Source organism: Ascaphus truei, chromosome 1, assembly GCF_040206685.1.
Source record: "Ascaphus truei isolate aAscTru1 chromosome 1, aAscTru1.hap1, whole genome shotgun sequence".
Classification (NCBI taxonomy): Eukaryota; Metazoa; Chordata; class Amphibia; order Anura; family Ascaphidae; genus Ascaphus; species Ascaphus truei.
The window spans coordinates 457,520,885-457,543,977 of NC_134483.1; the positions used below are offsets into that span (position 1 = coordinate 457,520,885).

General features: G+C 44.5%; 1 protein-coding gene across 1 annotated transcript in view; it reads left to right on the forward strand.

The window, feature by feature from the left end:
• The window catches only part of LOC142463207 (putative E3 ubiquitin-protein ligase HERC6), a 101,785-nt gene that overhangs the window by 36,887 nt on the left and 41,805 nt on the right, over positions 1-23,093 (forward strand). Inside the window, exons 5-11 of the mRNA XM_075565662.1 lie at positions 937-1,031; positions 6,880-7,007; positions 14,071-14,225; positions 15,154-15,230; positions 16,947-17,062; positions 18,202-18,261; positions 22,216-22,315. Of these exons, the coding sequence (XP_075421777.1) occupies positions 937-1,031; positions 6,880-7,007; positions 14,071-14,225; positions 15,154-15,230; positions 16,947-17,062; positions 18,202-18,261; positions 22,216-22,315 (731 nt within the window). The remainder of the gene's footprint in view (positions 1-936; positions 1,032-6,879; positions 7,008-14,070; positions 14,226-15,153; positions 15,231-16,946; positions 17,063-18,201; positions 18,262-22,215; positions 22,316-23,093) is intronic.

Genomic DNA, 23,093 nt, shown 5'->3' on the forward strand with positions numbered 1-23,093 from the left:
AACTCATTAAAAGTAGCTTACGCAGGAGAAAGGTGAGTTGTCTAGAGTAGCCGTTTGTATTAACCTTGGTTGCATATCTAAGTCATGTGCTCACAAGTGTGTTGCTCATGACAGATGGTATATTGGAACGGTTTGAGGGAAGATATTACTCATTTGATCGACCTTCGCGGAAGGTGAAAAGTGGGCCAGCTAAAGAGCTGTGTATTAACCCTTGTCCCATATGCAGGTCACGTGCTCACAGGTGTGCCATACGTGTCATTAACAGTTATAGCAGAACCAGCGATTAACATTTCAGACAACTGAACACAGCGTTTGGTCAGGTTCAGCATTTGACCGTGAGGAAAGGCTATTGTAATTGTTTCCACTTTGTCACTTTAATAATCACTTTGTTAAAATATTTGTTAATTACTTGACATTCATTGTCTGGTAAACCAGGGTAAAAATGTTTTCAAACTGACAAGAGGACGCATAAGCAAACTAAGCAATTGATTGGGACCCAAACAAGCAATTAATTCTGAGGCATTGTACTGTATTTGAAATGGAAATGGAATTGTTATGTGACCGGAAGCCTAAAATCTTACTAAATTGGGCCCTTAGACAATTTCAGATGTGGAGTGTAATGGGGGGAAATCTGCAAGTGAGGAGGGAAAAGAAGAACCTTTAAACAAGACAACAACGTCAGAAACCCCATTTTGTATTTCACCTTTCAGCTGATGAGTGATAAAGTAGTAATTAATAGGGTTTGTGGAAAAAATGTGTTAGGATAATGATTGGTGAAGGACCTCCAAAACGAGATATTTTTCGATACCCCAGAAGCTAACACAGCTACCGCTCTTAACATGAGGGCTGTTTGTGATGGCAAAGATTAACTGTTACTGAAAGTGTTGGAGAGTTTATAGATAGTGAAATGGACGTGTTTTTTTAATCTCTATTTAGCTGGTATGTTCAAACCCTATGCCGTGAGTTCTTTGAGAAACCTTGGTGTTGTCTACATTAGCTGCGGAGATGAACACACTGCTGTGCTGACCAAGGTGAGAGGGTGTTGCTTTATTTAAATATAGATTTTCTTCTTTTGAAAAATGTATTAATTCATCCAGGGCCGCCAACAGCAGGGGACAAAGGGCACTGGCGTCCCGGGCCACGGTGGTCTGGCCCCTGCGCGGCCGGGCACCAGTTAATGAAATAACTTTTTTTTTAAATGGCGGCAATTCCCCATGGCCCCGGCGCGCATGCGCAGGGCCCGCGCCCCCCCCCCCCCCCCCGCTCCCAACATGAGACGGAGGGGGAAGTACAAGATCCTCTGCGGCCCGCTCCCAACGTGGGATGGAGGGGAAAATACTAGCTCCTCCTGCGACCCGCTTCCCCCCGCGGCCAGCTTCCCACGCGCCCACCTTCTGCGCGCCACCCGAGCCCACCTTCTGCGCGCCACCCGAGCCCACCTCCCGTGGCCCCACCCCCAGAACCCACCTCCCGTGCCCTCCCCCCCCCCCGAGCCCACCTCCCGTGTCCCCACGAGCCCACCTCCACGCATCCTCCCCAAGCCCACCTCCCGTTCCCGGGCAGCTGCCGCGGGGATATCGGGGGCAGGAGGGGGAAGCGTCCGGCGGCAAGCTGCACCCACCCGGTCAAGGTAAGTCACCCCACCCAGTCACTGTCACTCATTCACCCACCCACCGTCATTCATCCATCCATTCACCCACCGTCATTCATCCACCCACTCACCCACCCAGGCAGGCAGTCACATGTCTTTTGTTGAAAATATCAAAATAAACAGGTTGCATTGTAATGTTTTTTTCTGTATCACAATAAGAAAACAGTTAAGTAAAAGTTGTGCGCTAGAAGATATTTTTTCGTGGTAGGTGCGCTATGGGTTTGGGAGGGGGAGGGGGGGTGGAGGCTGCTCCTTTCATTTGTCCCGGGCCCCATGATTTCTGTTGGCGGCCCTGCATTTATCAGTCAAATACTATAAGGGATTTGTGTAACAAATTAGCAAAGTTCCACAATATGCCCCGTAAAGCTTACAATCTATTTTTTTTAGTGTCTAAGGCACAGGGAGATAAAGTGACTTGTCCAAGGTCACAAGGAGCTGACACCAGGACACCTTGTGTTTCAGTCCGTGGCTTCACTCACAGAGCCACTCATTATATATATACTGTGAGTGGTTTGTACTTGCTTTGCTAGTCCCATGCTGTATTTAAAAGCTGTGTGAACGGCGATACAGCTGCTTAAAGCTGCAGTTCAGTCAATATCCTGCATGTGTGTATTTTTTAATAAATCAGTTCTGTAGTAAGAAAAAATACTTTTAGCATTTTCTGTTTTTAAAAAAACAACTTTAAAAGACCAATTTTCTTGTATTCTATTTTAACAGCCATTTGCTAAGGCACTGCCCCTTCATGTCCTGTCACAGGCCCTGGCACACCCCTTTGTCAGCCCTGCCCTCCCTCTAGCACATGTCAGTGCAGGAGTGCTCATGAATATTCATGAGCTTCCACTGTGTGACAGAAGCAGAAGAAAAACATATGCCAGCTCTAATTATGTCACCAAATTTCGCCGATCAATACATGGAGAACGAATTGACTGGCAGCTATGTAGTTCTTTAGGTAATTAGAGATTGCCCACATGAAACTATTGAAGTAAAAAAATTAATTAAAAAAAAAAAGACTGAACTGCAGCTTTAAATGGGCTCCATGTAAATGGATTTTCCAGACAAAAGGGTGACACATTGTGTGCTCATTTGCATGTCATTTCCCAGAATCCCTTGCTGCAGTGGGAGAACTGTATGCGAGGTGATAATGGTTGAAAGGCAGGATTGTAGACCTGTCTAAGACATGTGAATGTGCTCACAAGTGATATGCTTTATTGGAGACACACACACAGTGTATATATATATACATATATATATACACTAAGTGGTGGAATATTAAGGGAGTTATGTGTAGCCCTGCTTCCTATCGGACACAGGCCACTACCATATGCTATATAATAACCTGTAGGCTCACAGGGCCTAAGCCTCTGCCACGGAGAGCCTGGGGTGCTCACAATACGTATGACTTGGTGCAGCGCCTCCACCTGCGACAGCTTCCGCCCTAGGGGAAGTGGGTCTTCGCAGGAACTTATATACATGAACACACACACAGCAATATACCTTAACCAATATACGTTTACTTGCAGCAGCCAACAGATTAAATAACAGGTGTCCCTGCCTAGAGGAGACACTACTACCAGCGTCCGCTGAACGCTCACTCTCCCTCTCCCTTCACCGGGTGATCCCACCCCGTGTCCAGTTCCCGTGCGGAATACGTTCCCCCACCCCCAAGTGAGTCAGTGGATGTATAAGTGTGTGACTGCGCAGCCACCGTGTCCCGGAGTGAAAATGGTACCGTTGGTGCACTTGGAGTTTACCTGCCAGACACTCCATTACCCGGTTCTGCAACTATCTTCACAAAGGATCAGCGTGGGCATAGATGACGTCACCCGTGAGTGTCCGGGGCGATCCCTCCCAGACACGCTGCTGCTTAGTGGCGGGGCCTGGTCCCAGGCCTCCTGCTTATAAAGAATTGTCCTGATAGCGATCGTATTCACAGAAAGGGATCCGGAACCTAACTATGGCCTGTCCCTAACTCTGCTGCACTCTACTGGGGCTCAGGGCCTAACTGGGTCTGGGGCCTGCGGCCTAGGTAGGGGCGGCCTGCCTCCCTACACCGGAGCTCCTTCTCCTTCCTCCGCCTGCTAGCTCTCACACCTCGTGCACCCCATCACTTCCTTTTTCCCCCTATTCTCGTACCTGATTGGTTCGGCTGTGTCACGGGGTACCGCGGGGGCTGCTGGACCCGTAGTCCCCTAACTCCCCTCCTCCCTGAGCTCTCCTCCTTCACGGGCTTTGTGACCTGCTCTGCGCATGCGCAACCTCTTGCCGGACTAGGTCTGCGCCGGCGCCACCCTTAACGCGGAACCTCCATTATTGGAGCGTTCCCTGGGTGCGACATAACCCACCCCACACAACAATTGGAGAAGAAACGGGGTCCCGGCTACATCTGTATGCAGGGGATAGGCTGCTCACTAAAGAATAACCAATTCCTAAAACACACATGTGGAACAAAAAAAAAAATGGATGAGGATGAGCACACACTCCAATATATACAATTAATAAGTATATATTTAATAAAAATCAGACAACTTATAACCGTAATTGAAATAGACATATAAAACAGAGGTGAAACAATAAAATTGGATGTCAGTGGATGCTGTAATCCTAAATGGGAAATGTTTGTGGGAACCTTGAGGGTTAATGATTTCAAGAATCGGGTATTCATATTAGGAGATTGCCCTGCAATATTAACAAACTGTTCCAATATAGAGAATGAGAATATGTTAGCTCCTAACAATGCAGCCCCACACTCAGCTGATTCAGGATCAACGCAGTGAGCGCGCTGTCAGCTGGGAGCCCCATATGAAGGAGGTATCTAGCTGGAACAATTGAATCTGTTTTTGGCTGTTTGTGCAAACACAGAGTACCCGATCTGCTGAAAACAGAGATGGTAATAGGGTCCGGAATTGCAGGCGGGTCCCGTCAGGCTCTGTGACTAATCAGCTGGGGCAGTACTGCTCCGCTTGTAGCTGGCAGTGATATACCTCCCCTTTAGCCGAATAAAGTTGGTATTATTCGTCCGGCAGCACAAGCGGGTCCCGTAAGGCTCCCTAGCCTAGATCAGCTGTGGCAGTAAACTGCAGTGCTTAACAGATGCTGACACACCTCCCTGAGAGGGGAAATTCAAAACTCCAAGCAGGCAGCTTCTCTGCACTCCCTCAGGGGAATCCTCAACAGCTGTGCCACTCACTCCAAAGTGATGAAGCAACCCTACGCGGTTCGTCGGCTAGTACGCCAACTTCATCATGGGATGTCCCAGGGGTAGGCTAGGATGCTATTTATAGCCAGTATCGTGAATTCCAATTGGTGGACAAAGAGCAAATTAGTACCTTGTGATGAACATGTACATATGCAATCTATATAATGAAATTACATATATAAATACAAATGAATTATAATTGTGACGTTCCTAGACAAAGTGTATATTAATTAAAAAAAAAAATATATATATATATATATATATATATATATATATATATATATATATATATATAATCACCACAATTATTAAGGTTATGGTGGGTAAAAAAAGTGACAAAAACCCTCCACAGTAAAGCATAAAGCCACTGTAAATATTACTGTATGTTCATTTGCATGTCTTAGACAGGTCTGCAACCCTGTCTTTCCCCATTGTCACCCAGCATACAGCACTTCCACTGCAGCAAGGGATTCTGGGAAATGACATGCAAATGAGCACTCAGTGCCACCTTTTGTCTCAAGCTCGTATTACACAAGCAGATCCTCAAGCCAATGCAAACTGTTTTAAACATATATAATATGTCAAGTGTTTGAGTTAATGAAAGAGATATATATAAATATAATGTGTATAAATTAATATAAAACCCACAAAAATTATGATGATATCCAGACCCGCCAAAACAGGCTAAACAGGCTAAACAAAAAAATCTACACTAGAAAATGGTACTAGTGTCCAATTTTTCATTGAAACCCCCCTGGAATCAAGCTGTGCAGCTTGAAAATCCAGTAGGTCTCCCTACGGTAAATAACTTTAAACCTGTCACCTGCCAGGACAGAAGGTGGAATTACCTCTAGTCCCATACTTTTCAGGCCCTCAGTATTTTTTGTCATGGCAATGGAGAAACTGTTTGGATACATAGTGATTAGTAACACCATTCACTATGTTTCACCTATTCTCTAAAAATCTGACACAAAGTGGCCGTGTAGTGCAGCCCACATATTGTAGGCCGCAATTTCAAAAAGATACACTACAAATGAGGATTGGCAGTTTATAAAGCCCTTAACAGGGACATTATCATTATCACCATTGCAGAAAGATGTAAAATTATTTTTGGTATCAAGGAAGGTGCAAGTAATTCACCTCCCTCTGTTACATTTAAAGTTTCTCATAGGTCTCAAAATGCAAGTGTTATTGGATAAAGATCTAAGTTTTGTAGGTGCCAACCTGAAGGTTCAGGTGCAATCAATCTCCTCAAAACCCTCTTGTGGGGTTTTCTCCCTTTCCCGAGCCTTTTGGCTATGTGAGGCTATGTGAATGGATGTTAAACTGAGAACACATCCACACCTAGGTATTTTGGGAGATTATAATTTTATATACAAACACTGTGTTTGTGTATATGTATATATATGTTTAGAAGCACATAATAACACCACAGTTATTTTTGTGGCATCTAACCACCATATATAGGGACCAGGGTACTTAAAGATCTAAGGTCCATGTATACACTACAATTTCCCTTGAAAACATTGGACTTATACACTGACTTTATATGTGAGCTTTCAGAGACTCCCTTTTCACTCAGTGTGTTTATGAACGGGCATCTAGCACATCAGCATCAATTAGGTATTAATTTCAGTTTGTTTTCTCGTTATCACAATAAAATGAATTTATTATAATTTATGATTAGTGCAGGAAGAGTGCTTGTATCACATGTAGTCCTCCAAAAGAAAGATATGCATCCACAGTCCTGGTTCAGGTTATTGGAGGAATGTGATGCCTATAGGTATGAGGACGCCAAACAGCCCCATGCTGCACACAACATTCGCATTGACAGATACAATGAAGTAAGGAAAGGGGCTAGGTCACTTATACATTGGACGAATAGATTATAATGAAGTATCAATACTTTTTACACAATTGAATGGCGAATATCTCTTGCTCGTTACCTCAATACCTACAGTATGTCTATGGTTAATACGTGATTACTATTCAGTGCTTGTTATTATTGCATGTCATATTCCACTATACACAGAATGGCAGCGTGTACACATTTGGAGATGACACTTACGGACAACTGGGACAGAGTTCTAGGAACCAGACATCAGTCCCTCAAAAGATGGATACATTTGAGGGTCAGGCTTCCCAGGTGGCTTGTGGAAGGTACGGTATGAAATGTCACTGGTTTAAATGGACAAACCATAAAACTGTCAATCTAGTCTACTGAACTATTATATAAAAGGTAAAGTTCTTTTTTTTTTAGCATGTTCTTGTATAGCGCTGCTAGTTTTACATAGCGCTTTACAGAGACATTTTGCAGACACAGGTCCCTGCCCCGTGGAGCTTACAATCTATGTTTTTGGTGCCTAAAGCACAGGGAGATAAAGTGACTTGCCCAAGGTCACAAGGAGCCAACACCGGAAATTGAACCAGGTTCCTCTGCTTCAAACTCAGTGCCGGTCAGTCTTGTCGTTACTCACTGAGACACTCCTTCTCCCTTCTTCCTAACATACTAAGCATTGTTACACATATCTCCTTCTCCTTAGAGAAAAGAGCCCCTATATTTTCCCTAAAGAGAAATGGAAATAAATAATGGCTCATCATAATTCTTACACCCAGTAAATTAGACTAATAATATGTGACGAAGCAAAGTGTGGTGGACCACTATGTATTTGTGCAGGCTAAAAGGCAACAGTACTTCAGTGCAGTTTTGAGGGTTCCACTTCTAAGAAGAAGTAACATTCAATTGGGAATGGCCTCAACAAGAAACTGGTTTAACACGGGTGTAGAGAAACATTGGAAACTGAAATATATTATAGCAGCAATCTTCCCTATTACCCTTTTCTTTTTTTATGGGATTGAAACTGCAGAGTCCTTCTGAGCTAACCTGTGCAATTGTCAGCTCCAGGTACTGCCTAGTTACTGAGATACTTACCGGTGAAGTTATCTGTATTCTTCCTGGTTTTTATAGGGGATTTAAAAGGCCGTCCAATAGAAAGCTGCAACTGATGACATTGCGGATTTCTATTGGTCCGAGATTTGTCAGTCATTTTTCTTTTCCATGGATGGATATTTAAACACTGTAACTTCACTGTTTAAGTATTTCGGTAACCTGGAGGTCCCCAGAGCTGAGCCACCTTGTTCCCACCCATTAAAAAAACAAAATGAGAGGGGGAGGAATAAAGAAACCAATAAGTATGGTGAATTGCTGCTTTCGATTTAAAAAGATAATTAACAGAAATGTAAGGTCTGGAATTATAACATGTTATGTCAAGAGGTAAAGCACCAATTATTTTGGAACTTTCTGATAAGATTTTATGTTAACACATTTGAAGCCACAGGGGGCTGCGATGCACTTCCATTTTGATGTGTTTAAGAGATGTGTGCAGAGGTAAGCAATGGAGACCGTTTTTAAGGTGAAATTAAAATAAGGCTTTATTGCGCCTGTCCCTTTTAACACAGCAAAACATATGAAAACAACAAACGCCTAGACCTGTTTAAAGGCTAACTTACTTCCCCAGTCCCTTTCTCCAGAGCTGGAGGGATAGTCCCATAACCACCCTATTCCCCAAAGTCTCAAGAGATACCTTAAAGCAAGTGGCCCTTCTTGTCAGTCTCTGGTAGGTTCCTGGGTCCCCTATGTCCAGGAATATAGGTCTTTGGGTATCTTGATTTCAGCAGAGCCTTTCTGCACAAGACCTCTTTCCTCTTGTCAGCACCCTTGTGTACTGAGGAAAAAATCTCCCTTCCTGTCTCAGAGGCAGGCATTTTCTGACACCTCTAATCAGCCAGGTGCTGGTCAATTAACCAGCACACTGCTGGATTAGAGGCAAGTTTTCTGAACAGGGTAAGTCCCCTGTTATATACTTCCCCTGTTTGTGGGAAGCTCGGGCTTGCCATGGGCAAAGCCCATCCTTCCACTCTCTTTCGAGATATCTCAGTGACTTGAATGAGAGTGGATGGAGGAGAACCCTCAGTCCTGCTGGGATTGGAGCCCTTCCTCCAGTTTAGTAGTGTCTCCTCCAGAAGGTGCCTTAGATCAGCAGTCCTCAGTCGCTCAAGGAGAACTTTTTCCAAGTCTAGTCTTTCTACTGACCACGTGGTCATGAGCTTACCCCTGTGTCGGGCGCTCCTCTTTTTGTAGGCAGACTGTATGGCGACAGTCGCAGAGCGTTTATGCAAATCGCTTTCTCTCGCCATCTTTCCCATGTACTCCACTTTAGCACCAAATGTCCATTTCATGGTACCACAAGAGCGCCCAAGAACAGCCACTTGAGCCCTCAGTTCTTGAAGCTGTCTTCCTGCACTTTTCCCATTCAATGTAGTCGCCAGTTCAGCTTCTTTGGGATTGAGTTGCGATTCCAGCTCCATTTCCAGAGAATGTCCTATCTTTTCAGCTTCCTCAGCTAAGAATTCTTCTGGCTTCGATTCTGCACTCCTACCTCTGTTGCCTGTTGGGCGGTTGCAGGTTTGGCTAGTGCTTTCTTAGGTGGCTCAAACTTCGTAATCTTGTTTTGAAGGTGAGTGGTGCCCCCAGCTCTCACTGTAACCTTGTCCTCACGGGCCTTAATTACTGTGGGATACCGATGCTTGGGCAGAACCAATACCTTTTCCCGTATTGGAGGCATCTGTAAGTTACTGGTCTGCAAAGTCTCACTCTGTTTCTTGAGTGTTTCCTGCCATTCTCCTTTCAGGGTCTTTATTTCTTCCCTGTGCTTTCTCTGAGCTTGCTTCCACCTATCATTCATTATTTTGTGGAGCACTGTGAACTTCTTCGCTTGGGTCGCAGATACTCGTCTCAGTTTCTGGACCTTTTTGATCTCCCTCTTGTACCGAGTCACCTGGCCTCTAAGCTTAGCCTCTAGCGATGCTTTGGTGATGGTCAAGGTAACCTTCAGTTTATCATGCTGCTTTGCGAGGACACACTGGGTAATCAGACGTTCCTGCAGCACTTGTATTTCCTTAGCAGCCTGCAGATATTCTTCCTGCAGAGTTCGCTGCTTCTCCTCGGCATTCTGGAGGTGTGTACACAGACCTTGCAGTTGGTTCTGCAGTCGGTGCTCTGCTTCAAACTTTTCATCCTCCAAAAGTGTCTTTATTTTTTCAAGCTCGTGCAGCTTTTCATTCTTTTCATTGACGTGGTCTGTCAAATCAGAATTTTCTTCTTTTAGTCTTAAATTGTCTCTTTTTGCAGTCTCTGTAATATTCAGGTCCTCCTTGTAGTCCCCCTTCCATTTACGCACTTCGGCTTTGAGGCTCCTGGTCTCCTGGCGTGAGACTTCCATCTCGAGGTTGAGGGTCTGAAGCTCCGTCTGAGAGACTTTATGATCCGTATTAAGACTGAGGATAGTTTTTTGAGAGATGTCCAGTTCCTTAGTGAGACTGTGAAGTTCCTTTTTAGAGACTTCCAGTTCTGTGTGGCAGCTGCCGATCTCGTGGTGTGAGGCATCCAGTGCTGTCCGGAGTGTATGAACCTCCTTCTGGGATACGTCCACCTTTGTCCGGACACTGTTGATCTCTTGTTGTGAGGCATTCAGTTCTAGGCGAAGACTGTTAACCTCTTGTTGAAAGACTGTAATCTCCTTCAGTGCCTCCTCATACTTCTGCTTCAGCTTAGCCATCTAATTTATCGGATTGGCTCTGCTTTTCCATGGTGGCATTAGTAATGTTTGCAGCATCTAGCTCAGACTTGAGATCGTCTAATTCTATTCCATATTCAGAGTACATTGCGAGAACAGTCTTCTGTAGCTCAGCATTATCTTCCCTCTGAAGTTTCAATTGTTCCCGGAGCAGATCACAGTCACGCCTGGCAATTTTCAGGTCATTTTCAGGGCTGGTCAAGGGATCGCCACTCATTGGTTCTGGCTCCGCTTCCCTGGTATGGTTGGTTGAGGGTTTCTCACTATTAGCACCGGACAGACACTTCTTTGGGGTACACGACTTCGCCTTGGGCCCTCTGGATATTCGGTCATCCGCGGGACGAATTCTCCATTTTCTCTAGGCTGCAGGGCATCTCGGACCCCCTTTCTCTCCGCGGGATCTGCGGATGTGTCTGTTCCTTCCACGGTAAGTGAAGAACCGCTTTCCTTTTTCTTTTTCCGTCTTTTTGTTTTGGATGACTCCGTTCCATCAGGAATACTGAGGTCTCCGTCTTTATTTGAAACTTCAGCAGCTTCATTGTATACGCCAGGCTTTTCTTGCAGTTGCGTTAGCTGACAGAAATATTCGGTGATCTGCTGCGCCAGCTCTTTCTCCTGCTGATCATATTCGTCATCATTGAAAGCGGTCATTTCGGTTCGTACCGAGTTCAGGCACCCCCACCATTCTTGGGGTGTTCTGTGGGTGTGATTCAGTTCGGGTTCCCCGTAAGAGATGTCTTCCTCCTTATCGGACCGGAAGGGCCACTCTTCCGTGGGGTAGGGTTCATTACAGGAACGCCGCATCTTGTCCTCCATTTTGGGGCGACCAGGTGTATTTTTCTTCCCGACCTCAGGAGGCGCTGTTACAACTGTTATCACTATATTTCCTAGAACCCCAAATTGTGGTAGTCCTACAGGTGGGCCTATTTTGCTTGTAGAGGTCGCAGCTCTCACAGGCATCTCTGTAGACTTTTTTTTCCCTTGGGTACGTTTTACAATATTAGCAGTACTGTGCATGCATTCACTCTCATCGTCTGAATAAGGCCTGAAGGGACACTGCTCTGTGTGGTGGGGTTCTTTACACCAGGAACACATTTTATTCCCCATTTTTGCAGAGTCTGTATTTGACTTCAGCTGGGTGGCCATTTTAAATTCCCAGAATCAGTACCTTGCATCAGTCACCGTCTGTAAAAGTTTCCCTGCTCCAGCACAGTCTTGCATCAATTTTCAAACTTTTCTGCATGTACGCCATTCACAGCTGTTAGTCCTATGCAGTGTGGTAGCCTTTACTTCCAGAATCAGTACCGCTTGTGGGTCACCGTCTGTATTCACTGCTTCAGCGCAAATGTATTTTTTATTTTTTAAAGAAAACAACAAAGCCTAGCTCCTCTGGAGCGCTAACTCACTTCTTGAACCCTGACTACGGCTGGAAGGCAAAGCTCCTTTTTCAACAACCATATTACACATTATTGTGATAGGCAAGTAAGGTTTACCTGCTTCAGCAGTCTCTCTCTCCTCTTGGGATTGGGGAAAAGAGTCCATCTGTGGTTTTGTGGCTTTCTTCAGTGCAGTGCAGATTTCCTGCCTGGATGTGTATCCCTTTAATTTTGGTTTCTGCTGCATGTGATTCTTTGCTATGTTGCTCAGGCTGTTTGCAGGAACTATGCAGGCAAAAGCACAAAGAAATTCACAGGCAGTCTCCGGGGCCCCTTTGAACTTCAAGGGCCACCTCTCATCCCAACTTCTGACACCATATGTAAGAGATGTGTGCAGAGGTAAGCAATGGAGACCGTTTTTAAGGTGAAATTAAAATAAGGCTTTATTGCGCCTGTCCCTTTTAACACAGCAAAACATATGAAAACAACAAACGCCTAGACCTGTTTAAGGGCCAACTTACTACCCCAGTCCCTTTCTCCAGGGCTGGAGGGATAATCCCATTACCACCCTATTCCCCAAAGTCTCAAGAGATACCTTAAAGCAGGTGGCCCTTCTTGTCAGTCTCTGGTAGGTTCCTGGGTCCCCTGTGTCCAGGAATATAGGTCTTTGAGGTGTCTTGATCTCAGCAGAGCCTTTCTGCTCAAGACCTCTTTCCTCTTGTCAGCACCCTTGTGTACTGAGGAAAAAATCTCCCTTCCTGTCTCAGAGGCAGGCTTTTTCTGACACCTCTAATCAGCCAGGTGCTGGTCAATTAACCAGCACACTGCTGGATTAGAGGCAAGTTTTCTGAACAGGGTAAGTCCCCTGTTACAATGTGCATTTGCATTGTAAGACCCTCTGGCATCACAGGAGTTAACACTTTTCTTGTCAAGATTACTAGTGACTCCACTAACTATGGAAATGGTTTTTTTTTTTTTCAACATCTTTTGATGATGTTTTCTTACGGAAAACCCATATTGTGTTCAATGTATAACAAAATGTACAGAGTTTAACTAAATGTGTTTTTTTTTTTAATTTAATACTGACTTGATTTACGATCTAATAATATCAAAACAATTAAAAATTAATTGTGATACATAGGTGTTTTGTACAATTCTAATGAAGCATGACAGAAGTCTGAGAAAAGTAGTGTTGATTATGTAATAGTAATGAGATCATAAATGGACAGTGAGTGCTCTAATTATTGCTAATTAGATTGTAAGCTCTTCAGAGCAGTGACTCCTTTTCCCAAATGTTACTTTTGTCTGAAGCACTTCTTCCCATTATGTGTTATTTATGATTGTCACGTGTATTACTGCGGTGAAGCGCTATCTATGTACATTAATGGCGCTATATAAATAAAGACATACATACATACATTGCTGATTATTACTTTAGAGGCAAGTTATGGCATTAATAACACATCAATATTAAACACTAGTGTCAATAACTGTCATAAATCTTTCACACTTAAGGAAAGTTGCAAAATCAGCACTTGTTAGGAAGAAGTTAAAAAGCAGTATTTTTCTTTACTCCTGGCAACTAATTGCAGTCTTGGCCAATCAGAACCTCGTAATTCCTGTTTTTTAAGACCTCTCACATACAGATGCAGCCACCAATATTAGATCACTTGCTTTGGAAAATGTGGGGCAATCTCACTGTAAATGCCTCAACATGCCTCAACATTTCTGTGAGATTCCTAATGCCCATCGGACTAACACAGCAGGGGTCCCTGCAGTCCCATTCAAACTGAATGGCCTTTAGGAATCTCACAGATATGTTGAGGCATTTACTGGGAGATGCCTTCGTTTTTACCCAGGCAAGTGATCGGATATTGGTGGCTGCATCTGTACATCAGCAATAGCCAGTGAATATCCATGGTAATGAATGGCAGAGTGAGGTTATAAAGTGTTACAGAATGGAATCTTCTGAGCACAGTTCCATTGATTGTCTTCTGCGTCCATTGCCTAGAACATAAAACTATCATAAAGTAGAGCCAAGTAGTGCTGGGAAAGGTGGAAAAATAACATAATTCATTTTTAAATAAAAAAAATTGATGATGGAGATGAACTCTTTTCTCTGTGGAGCGAGCAGTATATACCAGAGCTATGCATGTTAAACAATAAAATGATTGATACGAAAACCACTGACAAACATCTTTCTGCTTCTAGCTATCACACTCTAGTGTACGTCTTCACCTGCAGTCGCATTCTTTCTTTTGGCCGGGGATCTCAAAGGCAACTAGACAATGCTGCCTCCCCTGACCAAGCCCAACTGCAGCAGCAGCCATGGACATTTGATATCAGCACTCTGTTTTCCTCAGAAGGTACAATCCATATTTAATTACAGTTATAATTGTGGTATTTCATGTCATATACAGTATGTCAACGGCCAATCATGTAGGATTCGTGCAGCCAAAAAATTAATTTTCATTGGAAAATACTGATCTCAAACAGTGAGACCCTGATGAAGTCAGTGACACCACTGGTTTAAAGAAATAACAAAGACTCACTCTAAATAAATGAGTTACTAAAGTCTGTAAGACCAGACTGGTCGTTCATATATTTTTGGTTTTCTTCTTGAGTGGGACATCAAAAAGATGACTGGGCCATTAAAGCATTAAAGAACTTTGAGAAAAGTGAGAAATTAGTATTGACACACATTTACTTTAGCTTTCTTGTTGTTTTGTGAGCTCACCTCACCCATGACACTACACTAACGCAGGTTTTTGAAGATATTCCTATGAGTGTTTATGATGCTGATTTAGAGGTAAATTGTATACAAGCCGAGCGGTTGTACAGGCCGTTGTCAGGCAAATATTTCAATAGACATCTATGGGGACTTTCGTCCGGAAATAGCCCAAACAGCCTCTATGTATATATAGCCCTTCGTAGCCGACAGTTCTGCACGGTTTAATAATATATTGTTCCAAACCTTGACAATCAAGTTAAGATAAATGTCTCTTATTCCAAAAGAGCCATGGAGGTAGGAGCTTACTTTTTCCACAAAACAAGTCACAGATTATTTTGGAAATACAGACCATATTTGTTATTTTTTTTTTTGTGGATCAAAGAAAAAAAAATAAAGTTTTTTATTTGATTTATTTTTGTTAATTAGAACCCATTTTGCATTGTTTATGATGTAAAAGAATCTGTAGCAAATTGTGCAGAATTTGGTACATTACGGTTGTGTTATTTAGTTGTGGCTAAAACAGGTCACTTTATTTATCTAAAGATAATCTGTTATTATTTCAGACTCGCTGGATATTCATGTGAAATGGATTTTTGCTGGAAATCATGTCAGTTTTGCCACTTCTTCTCGTCAGTCCCAGGTCTAAATGTCTAGTATTATTATTATTGATTGCATTTTTTGCACACGTTTTATTGTGTTACAAATGTTAAATATTATTCATGCTTATGTTTATTAATTAATATTATTAATTGCTACGAAATAATGTTAAACCTAAACTCGAAAAATAATGCATGCCCATGGAATATTAATTTATTTGCAAATGGTCTAATATCCCTTATATCTTCCACTGAAAAATATCTTCTTGTGTCGCTAGACATGCAGCTGGTGATAATTTACATGGAGTGAAGAGGTGGTTTAATTGTAATGACCTTTGTATCGGGCAAACTTGGTTGGAATTCCTGTGCCATGTCTTTGTCTCAGGCAGCAACAATTATATTGGAAGCTACATGTGTATTTACAGTTCCACGTACACTGTTGTGTTGTACAGCAAGGACATGTTAGTATTATAATTTGATCATTGACAAACAAGAAGGGGATTGCTGACTGTGCTACCTAGAATTTCAATCATAAACGGGTGATCGCTATTAACCCTTTCGCTGCACGGGGCCTGCCACACAAGGGTTAATTGCTTGTATGTTACTGAGTGTTACTGAGATTCAGACGAAGGCCCACCTTCTTACTTGCATTGGTTTGTTCTCTGATCTGTTGCTGGAGGTCTTCTGGACTTGTGGCAAAATAACAATGTCATCTGCAATATGTAGGTATGACAAGTATTCACAATGGATTTAGATTGTTTTTTTCTTCCAAATCAATGGCTTGTACAATTATTCAAGTGTTGCTGTGAAAATCTTTGGGGGCATTCTCGTAATTATACCATCCATGTACACTTCGTCAACACTTTGTCTTCTTAATGATGTTGGCAGAAACCAACGCTTTTTCATCATCTACAAATACTAAAATGAGTGGGAAATCATATTCATTTCTTTGGGAAATCTTCAAATTCTTGTGCAACTTAGATAGGGTCCTTTGTATCCACTGCTAAATCCTGCTTGTTCTCTTGGCCGAGCAAAGTCCAGGCTCTGTTGCAGACGATTAGTGAGTGTCTTTGCAAAAATGAGAAGTAGACTGTGGTCTGCAGTCATTGAGATTTTTTTTTGTCTCCTTACTTGTGGATGAGGATAACTCTGGCATTGCGCCATTGTTCTGGCATTTCTCTCTTCTTCAAGCAGCACGTAAACATTTTTGCAAGGATTTTCTCTACTTTTCCCCCCAGCTTCTTTCAATATTTCAGTTGTAATTCCATCTTTACCAGGGGCCTTCTCATTGTACATAGATTATATTGCCTTTGCGCCTTGTCTTCTGTAAGAACACATAGTACATCTTGCGGCTTCTTCTCGCTCTTTTTCTGCTGGATTTTACCCGGTGTTACCTGTGCTCTTGTACAATCTATTGTAAAAGTCCTCAACTGTTTTTACAAACACAGTATTTAATTGTTGAGATATATCTATATATATATATATATATATAGTGTATCTGCAGAGATACACTGATCTCTTCTTCCGGCGGTGTTACATTGTAATATATATATAACATATATATATATATATATATGTTATATATATATTACAATGTAACACCGCCGGAAGAAGAGATCAGTGTATCTCGAAAGCTCGCACAAATAAAAGCATTTCGTTAGCCACAGAATGGTATCGTCTATTTATTTTTTGATATATATATATATATATATATATATATACACACACATATTTATAATATATTTATTTTTTATTTGTAGCACTCTGAAAGAACTTTGACAGACAGCTTGCCAAAAATCAGCAGACTTGACAAGACCATAATAAAAAAATGGATGAAAGCATATACTGGAAGTGATGAGTTTCAGAAAGCTAAGAGGTAAATACATGTCAATTTTGACTAAATGATGCGATTCCATGAGATACCTTTCCGGCGCTGGAAGACACATTACTTCCCATTCAAGGGGACTGGCACTGGAATGTATCTTATTGATTACTACCGTTTTGTGACTATGTCCCCAAAATCCTAAATTGGTTATAGCTGGGTTCTGCAAAATGTAGGTTGGTTCTTCCAGTGGGTTCTAAGACTTCCCTTAATGTAAAGAACCATTGATCATATCTACATTTGCCTTAAGCTGAGAGAAAATATTATTGGGGTTTGTACTGTAAGTCTTTTCTTATATAATTCACAATCTTAGAGAGAAAGACCACTTTCTCCTCTAAAGCCCATATGTATTCTCCCACAATACATGATATAACAAAAACAGAAATGCCAAATAACTGGAAGTAAATGTCCTATACTGGCTTTCAAGTCTTCTCCAGTCTCTAAACCAAGTGTTTTTCAAAATGGATTCCGCGGGTATCCCTAAAAGGTTCTCTGTATTTTCAGGTCATTTGAAAATGGTTCCAAATACAGAAGAATGTTCAATGCATGCGATCTCAGACACGCTAATAGAGATGGTTGGGGTTCTTTACAATGCATCTGATCTCAGACGCACTATTAGAGAGGGTTGGGGTTCCTTACGTTGAATCTAATTTCAGACGCGCTATTACAGAGGGTTGCGGTTCCTTACAATGCATCTAATCTCAGACACGCTATTAGAGAGGGTTGGGGTTCATTACGATGCATCTTATCTGAAACGTGTTATTAGAGAGGGTTGGGGTTCTGCAGAATTTCACAATATAATTATAGGGTTCCTTAACCAAAAAAGGTTGGAAACCACCCGATGTAAAGTGTCACACAGTATGTAAACTGAAGTCTGCAGAGATATAGATAGTGGAGGTAATCATGGGCACTTTTTATACACAGCTCCCACAGTTGCTTTTAAACAGCAATCACCTTAAAACTTCAGCTTACTGCATACACCGATAGCCAGACTTGGCTCAGGGAAACACTGACACCGCAGTCACATAAGTACAGCTATTTCCCCCTTTTTGTCTCATTGTTCACATCTGACTACAAGATAAATACCTAGTGTTACATAGACCCCTAAGTAAAACATATTTTTCTTTTTGTAGGGAAATAAGCACAATTTTTTCCTCTGCTGCATGCCTAACTGCAAGTTTTATAAAGCACAGGTAAGTCCGAGAGTCATCAAAGCTAAAGAAGACTTGGTTTTATATTGACATTTATTTTTCCAGAGTAGAAAACACCATGGCTACCAGTAAGTAGAAAAATACTTTTATTAAAAAATGATTGTTATCTGCTCCCTAGCACTTAAGAGAGCGTATCACTGCCGAAACGTGCTTCTTCCATAAACCTACGGTATGTATCAAGTGACGCAAACTGGAGCTTTGCTATAAGCACAGGTGCACATTGCATCATTTTATGTTTATCAAAGGGCTTTGCTCCAATGTTGCTCCACTCTGCACAGATCAAAATTGTTGCTGCGTTTATTTATTTATTTTTGGGATAAAATTGCCTCTGCTTGATACATGTCCTGCTATTTTTGAGAGTTGGGATTGGAACACAGCGCCCCTGTTCAATACGCTGCAAACTTCGGGAAAGAACAGCTGCTGCCCTCTAGTAGCCTCATGCAGAAGAATGTATATCTGGTGGAGTGCTGCTGTTCCTGTTTCCCGATGCTTGCCTGTTTTCCTGGCTGGTGGACTTGATACTGATTTGCAGCCGTTGCAGTATTATCAACAGTATTGTGTGTTCTTTTTTTTGAAGTGAAACTTCTTTAGTGGCACCTCATTCGTAATGGGACAAAAATGGATTGTGGAGACAGAAAATGGAACGGATGTGACGTCAGTGCTGGCAGTTGAGGCCGGGCTGTGTTCTGCCCGCTCCAAAAATCACATGCGGCGGCGATAGCCGCCGGCGCCACTCCTAACGGCCGCCGTTCCCTGCCCGCTGCCATGCCGCCGCGTCATGCCAGCTTCTCTTCCGCCCACTCCACCGGCTGAGCAATGATTGGCTGCGGCCTCAGGTTAAACTGCGCATGCGCCACTGGGCTCACGACAGGCAGCAAGGGGCTGCTCAGCTGCCGCCAAGCTCTGTGCGGCTATAGTCCGGCGCCGCCATTCCCCCCACACTGTGCCCTGTCGCCTCCTGCTCCGGTAACGGGGAGTGGGGGGGTTTGTGCCCGCCGCCGGGGGGGGGTTTGAGCCCGCCACCGGGGGGGGTTTGAGCCCGCCGCCGGGGGGGGGGGGGGGGTTTGAGCTCGCCGCCGGGGGGAGTTTGAGCGTGCCGCCGGGGGGAGTTTGAGCGCGCCGCCGGGGGGAGTTTGAGCGCACCGCCGGGGGGAGTTTAAGCGCGCCGCCGGGGGGAGTTTGAGCCCGCCGCCGCCGGGGGGGGTTTGAGCCCGCCGGGGGGGGGGGTTTGAGCCCGCCGCCGGGGGGGGGGGGTTTGAGCTCGCCGCCGGGGGGAGTTTGAGCTCGCCGCCGGGGGGAGTTTGAGCCCGCCGCCGGGGGGAGTTTGAGCGTGCCGCCGGGGGGAGTTTGAGCTCGCCGCCGGGGGGAGTTTGAGCGCGCCGCCGGGGGGAGTTTGAGCCCGCCGCCGCCGGGGGGGGTTTGAGCCCGCCACCAGGGGGGGTTTGAGCCCGCCGCCGGGGGGGGGGGGTTTGAGCTCGCCGCCGGGGGGAGTTTGAGCGTGCCACCGGGGGGAGTTTGAGCGCGCCGCCGGGGGGAGTTTGAGCGCGCCGCCGGGGGGAGTTTGAGCGCGCCGCCAGGGGGAGTTTGAGCCCGCCGCCGGGGGGAGTTTGAGCCCGCCGCCGGGGGGAGTTTGAGCCCGCCGCCGGGGGGAGTTTGAGCCCGCCGCCGGGGGGAGTTTGAGCGCGCCGCCGGGGGGAGTTTGAGTGCGCCGCCGGGGGGAGTTTGAGCTCGCCGCCGGGGGGAGTTTGAGCTCGCCGCCGGGGGGAGTTTGAGCGTGCCGCCGGGGGGAGTTTGAGCCCGCCACCGGGGAGAGTTTGTGCCCGCCGCCGGGGGGAGTTTGAGCACCGCCGGGGGGAGTTTGTGCGCGCTTTGGGGGGGGGGTTTGAGCACGCCGCCGGGGGGGGGGGGTGTGGGTGGTCTGCTCAGGAGACTCAGACTGAGCCCCCCGGGTCTGCAGCTCTGCCGGGGGTGGGGGGAGTCAGGAGAGAGGGGGCGCACACACGCACACTCTGACGCACGCACACTTGCACACACAATCTGATGCACGCACGCACACTCTGACGCATGCACACTCTGATGCACGCACACTCTGACGCATGCACGCACACTCTGACACACGCACGCACACTCTGACGCACGCACACTTGCACACACAATCTGATGCACGCACGCACACTCTGACGCATGCACACTCTGATGCACGCACACTCTGACGCACGCACGCACACTCTGACACACGCACGCACACTATGATGCATGCACACTCTGATGCACGCACACTCTGACGCACGCACACTCTGACGCATGCACACTCTGATGCACGCACACTCTGACGCACGCACACACTGACACGCACGCACACTGACACACACACACCCCAGTGATGCACCGAACACTGCCCCTGAATGATGTGCCTATTCTTCCCCCCTTCCCCTCCCCTGTGAGCTCCCCCACCCGCTCAACATCCATGATGCCGGTACTGCTACCAATAAACATGACCCTGCCAATCAAATTTACTCATGCTCTAAGCAGTAATAATATTGTTGTTACTTTATATGTTGCTGACAACACACAAAGAAGTTTCACTTACTATGCGCGTGCCCAGCACACTCAGCTTTTTTTTTCTTCTTCTGGACAGTATACTGTAAAGCCAGCGTCTCTTTACTTGGAAATATTTGAGCTCCAATCAATGATCACACGTAATGGAAAACTGGCATAACAGTATTGAATAGTGGCCTTATGGGTGTATGACCCTTCAATATGCTGTGAAACTGCTTCCCTGGGAGGGAGAAGATTCATTTAAATGGAGCCCAAATCTTCTCCAGCACGAGGAAGCTGCATCACAGCATATTGAATATGGGGCCTATATGTCATCATATCACGCCTGCAAAACCGTGACAATTTAGGGTAAAATTCCACTGCTTTCAATTAGATTTCTTTTCATGTACAGATCTGGTGCTCAGGTTCTCCGTGTGTTTTAATGTGGTCAGAAGCATAAGTAGTACAAACGCTTTATTTTTTTAATAATTAAGAAAGGAAGTTGTGTTTGTGATAAACTGCTGGGGTTCAGGATAGTCACCTTTCCATATCTATGTAATGATTACGGTTTGCAACCAGGGTCTATTTTGGGACTAATATAAGTGCCTTTGTTCAGTGAAAGTTGGAAAGGAATATGTCATGCACCCGCTGCCCTAGAAACACATTTAAAGCCATGTTTACTAAGCAGCCCTACTCCATAAAACACCACCCAGCACGGATTACTAAATGTGGCCCTCTAAAGCCAATTCAACATGCCTGGTGTCTAGAAGCTGTCTCATGGAGTATCACCACTTCATAAATATAACTCTTTATGGGCCATTCACTTGAGTGGGCTGTGTGGTGTCTTCCACCATAGGTGATGTCTTATGGAGCAGCTCTTCTCAATTATACCAAAAACTGCAGCACTGCTGAGCGATCCGGTGATGTCATCGTAGCCGTGGTACAAGTGCACGTGCTGAAGAGATTTGTAGCGCTACTGCAGGGAGACATGCACAGTCCTTCATTTCCTGATTTGTGGAAGATGCACTGTGATTGGCCATGCAAGTCACGTGATGCGGCCGTAGTGTGAAGAAAACAAAATCTCAAATCTCCTCAAGAGACAAACGCTCTGCAGTATGTAGCGCCGCTTACGCCGCGCTTGGTATGTGCACTCTTCATGGTTTTGTTTCATTTGTTTTCCATGCGCGCGGTGTCACCGGATTGCTTTGCAGCTCTGTAGTTTGTGGTATAATTGAGGCCTTATACATCTGGCCTTTAATCTGCATATACTTTTATACACAAATCATGACTGAAAGGTGCATGTAGCCGAGTGAAACTGTGACTATACACAGGGCATTAGGAGAACGGTAAGAGCTTTCCTAAAGGTAATGCTTACTAATGACTGTGTAACGTTTTCAGCCCTTCCATGCCCCTCCAAGTAACTTCTCCAACAGTTGACCTTGAAGTTGCAAGCAATTTATTTGCAGAGCTGAACAAAGACAACCGGTTTTATGCAGTTGTAAGTAATTGTGCTGTTTGGGGGAAGGAATGTGGTTAAAAAAATATATGTATATCGGGGTGCTTGATATTTTATGGGTTACTGCCAACACCTAATATCACAAATTGCAAATGGTGGATTATTACCTTTCTCCTCTCATCAATAAACATATGATAGATACAATCCCGTCACTATTCTGCAATGTGTTGTATATCATATAGATTAATAGAAGCTTGATGGTTAACATGTTCTGGGTGTCAACAATGATTGACCCCAGGACGTCGTCACTACTACGTCATGGGGATTGGCACTATGGGAGTCCTATGACGTAGTGACTATGTCATCCTCAAAGGGCTTGGTTTTTTCCATGTTCAATTGCGTCCTGCATTCCTACGTGAGAAAACTTAGCAAAAGCCCTCCTCCTCCAGTTTCCCAGATAATGGCTGCCGCGGCCACGTGACTGCTATTGAAATTGGTCACGTTACCGCACGTGCCGGAGGGGCCTTGGCACTCAAAGGGAGTGCAGTTGATGCCAGGTGCATGGATCGCACTTCTTTCTGAAATCCAATTTTCCGTTTGGATTATTGTAAAAAAAAAAAAAATATTTGCTGATCCTCTTAAATTGTGAATTTCCAAAAAAATAATTAAATTCTGCAGCTGATAGTTTATATTGTGTGATAATTATTATTGTGCTGTTTGGATCAACATTTGCAGAGCTATTAAATACATTCTAAACGAATAAACAATTCTTAAAAGTGATGGTGAAGGTGTTACATAATGAATTGTCTGCACCTTGCTG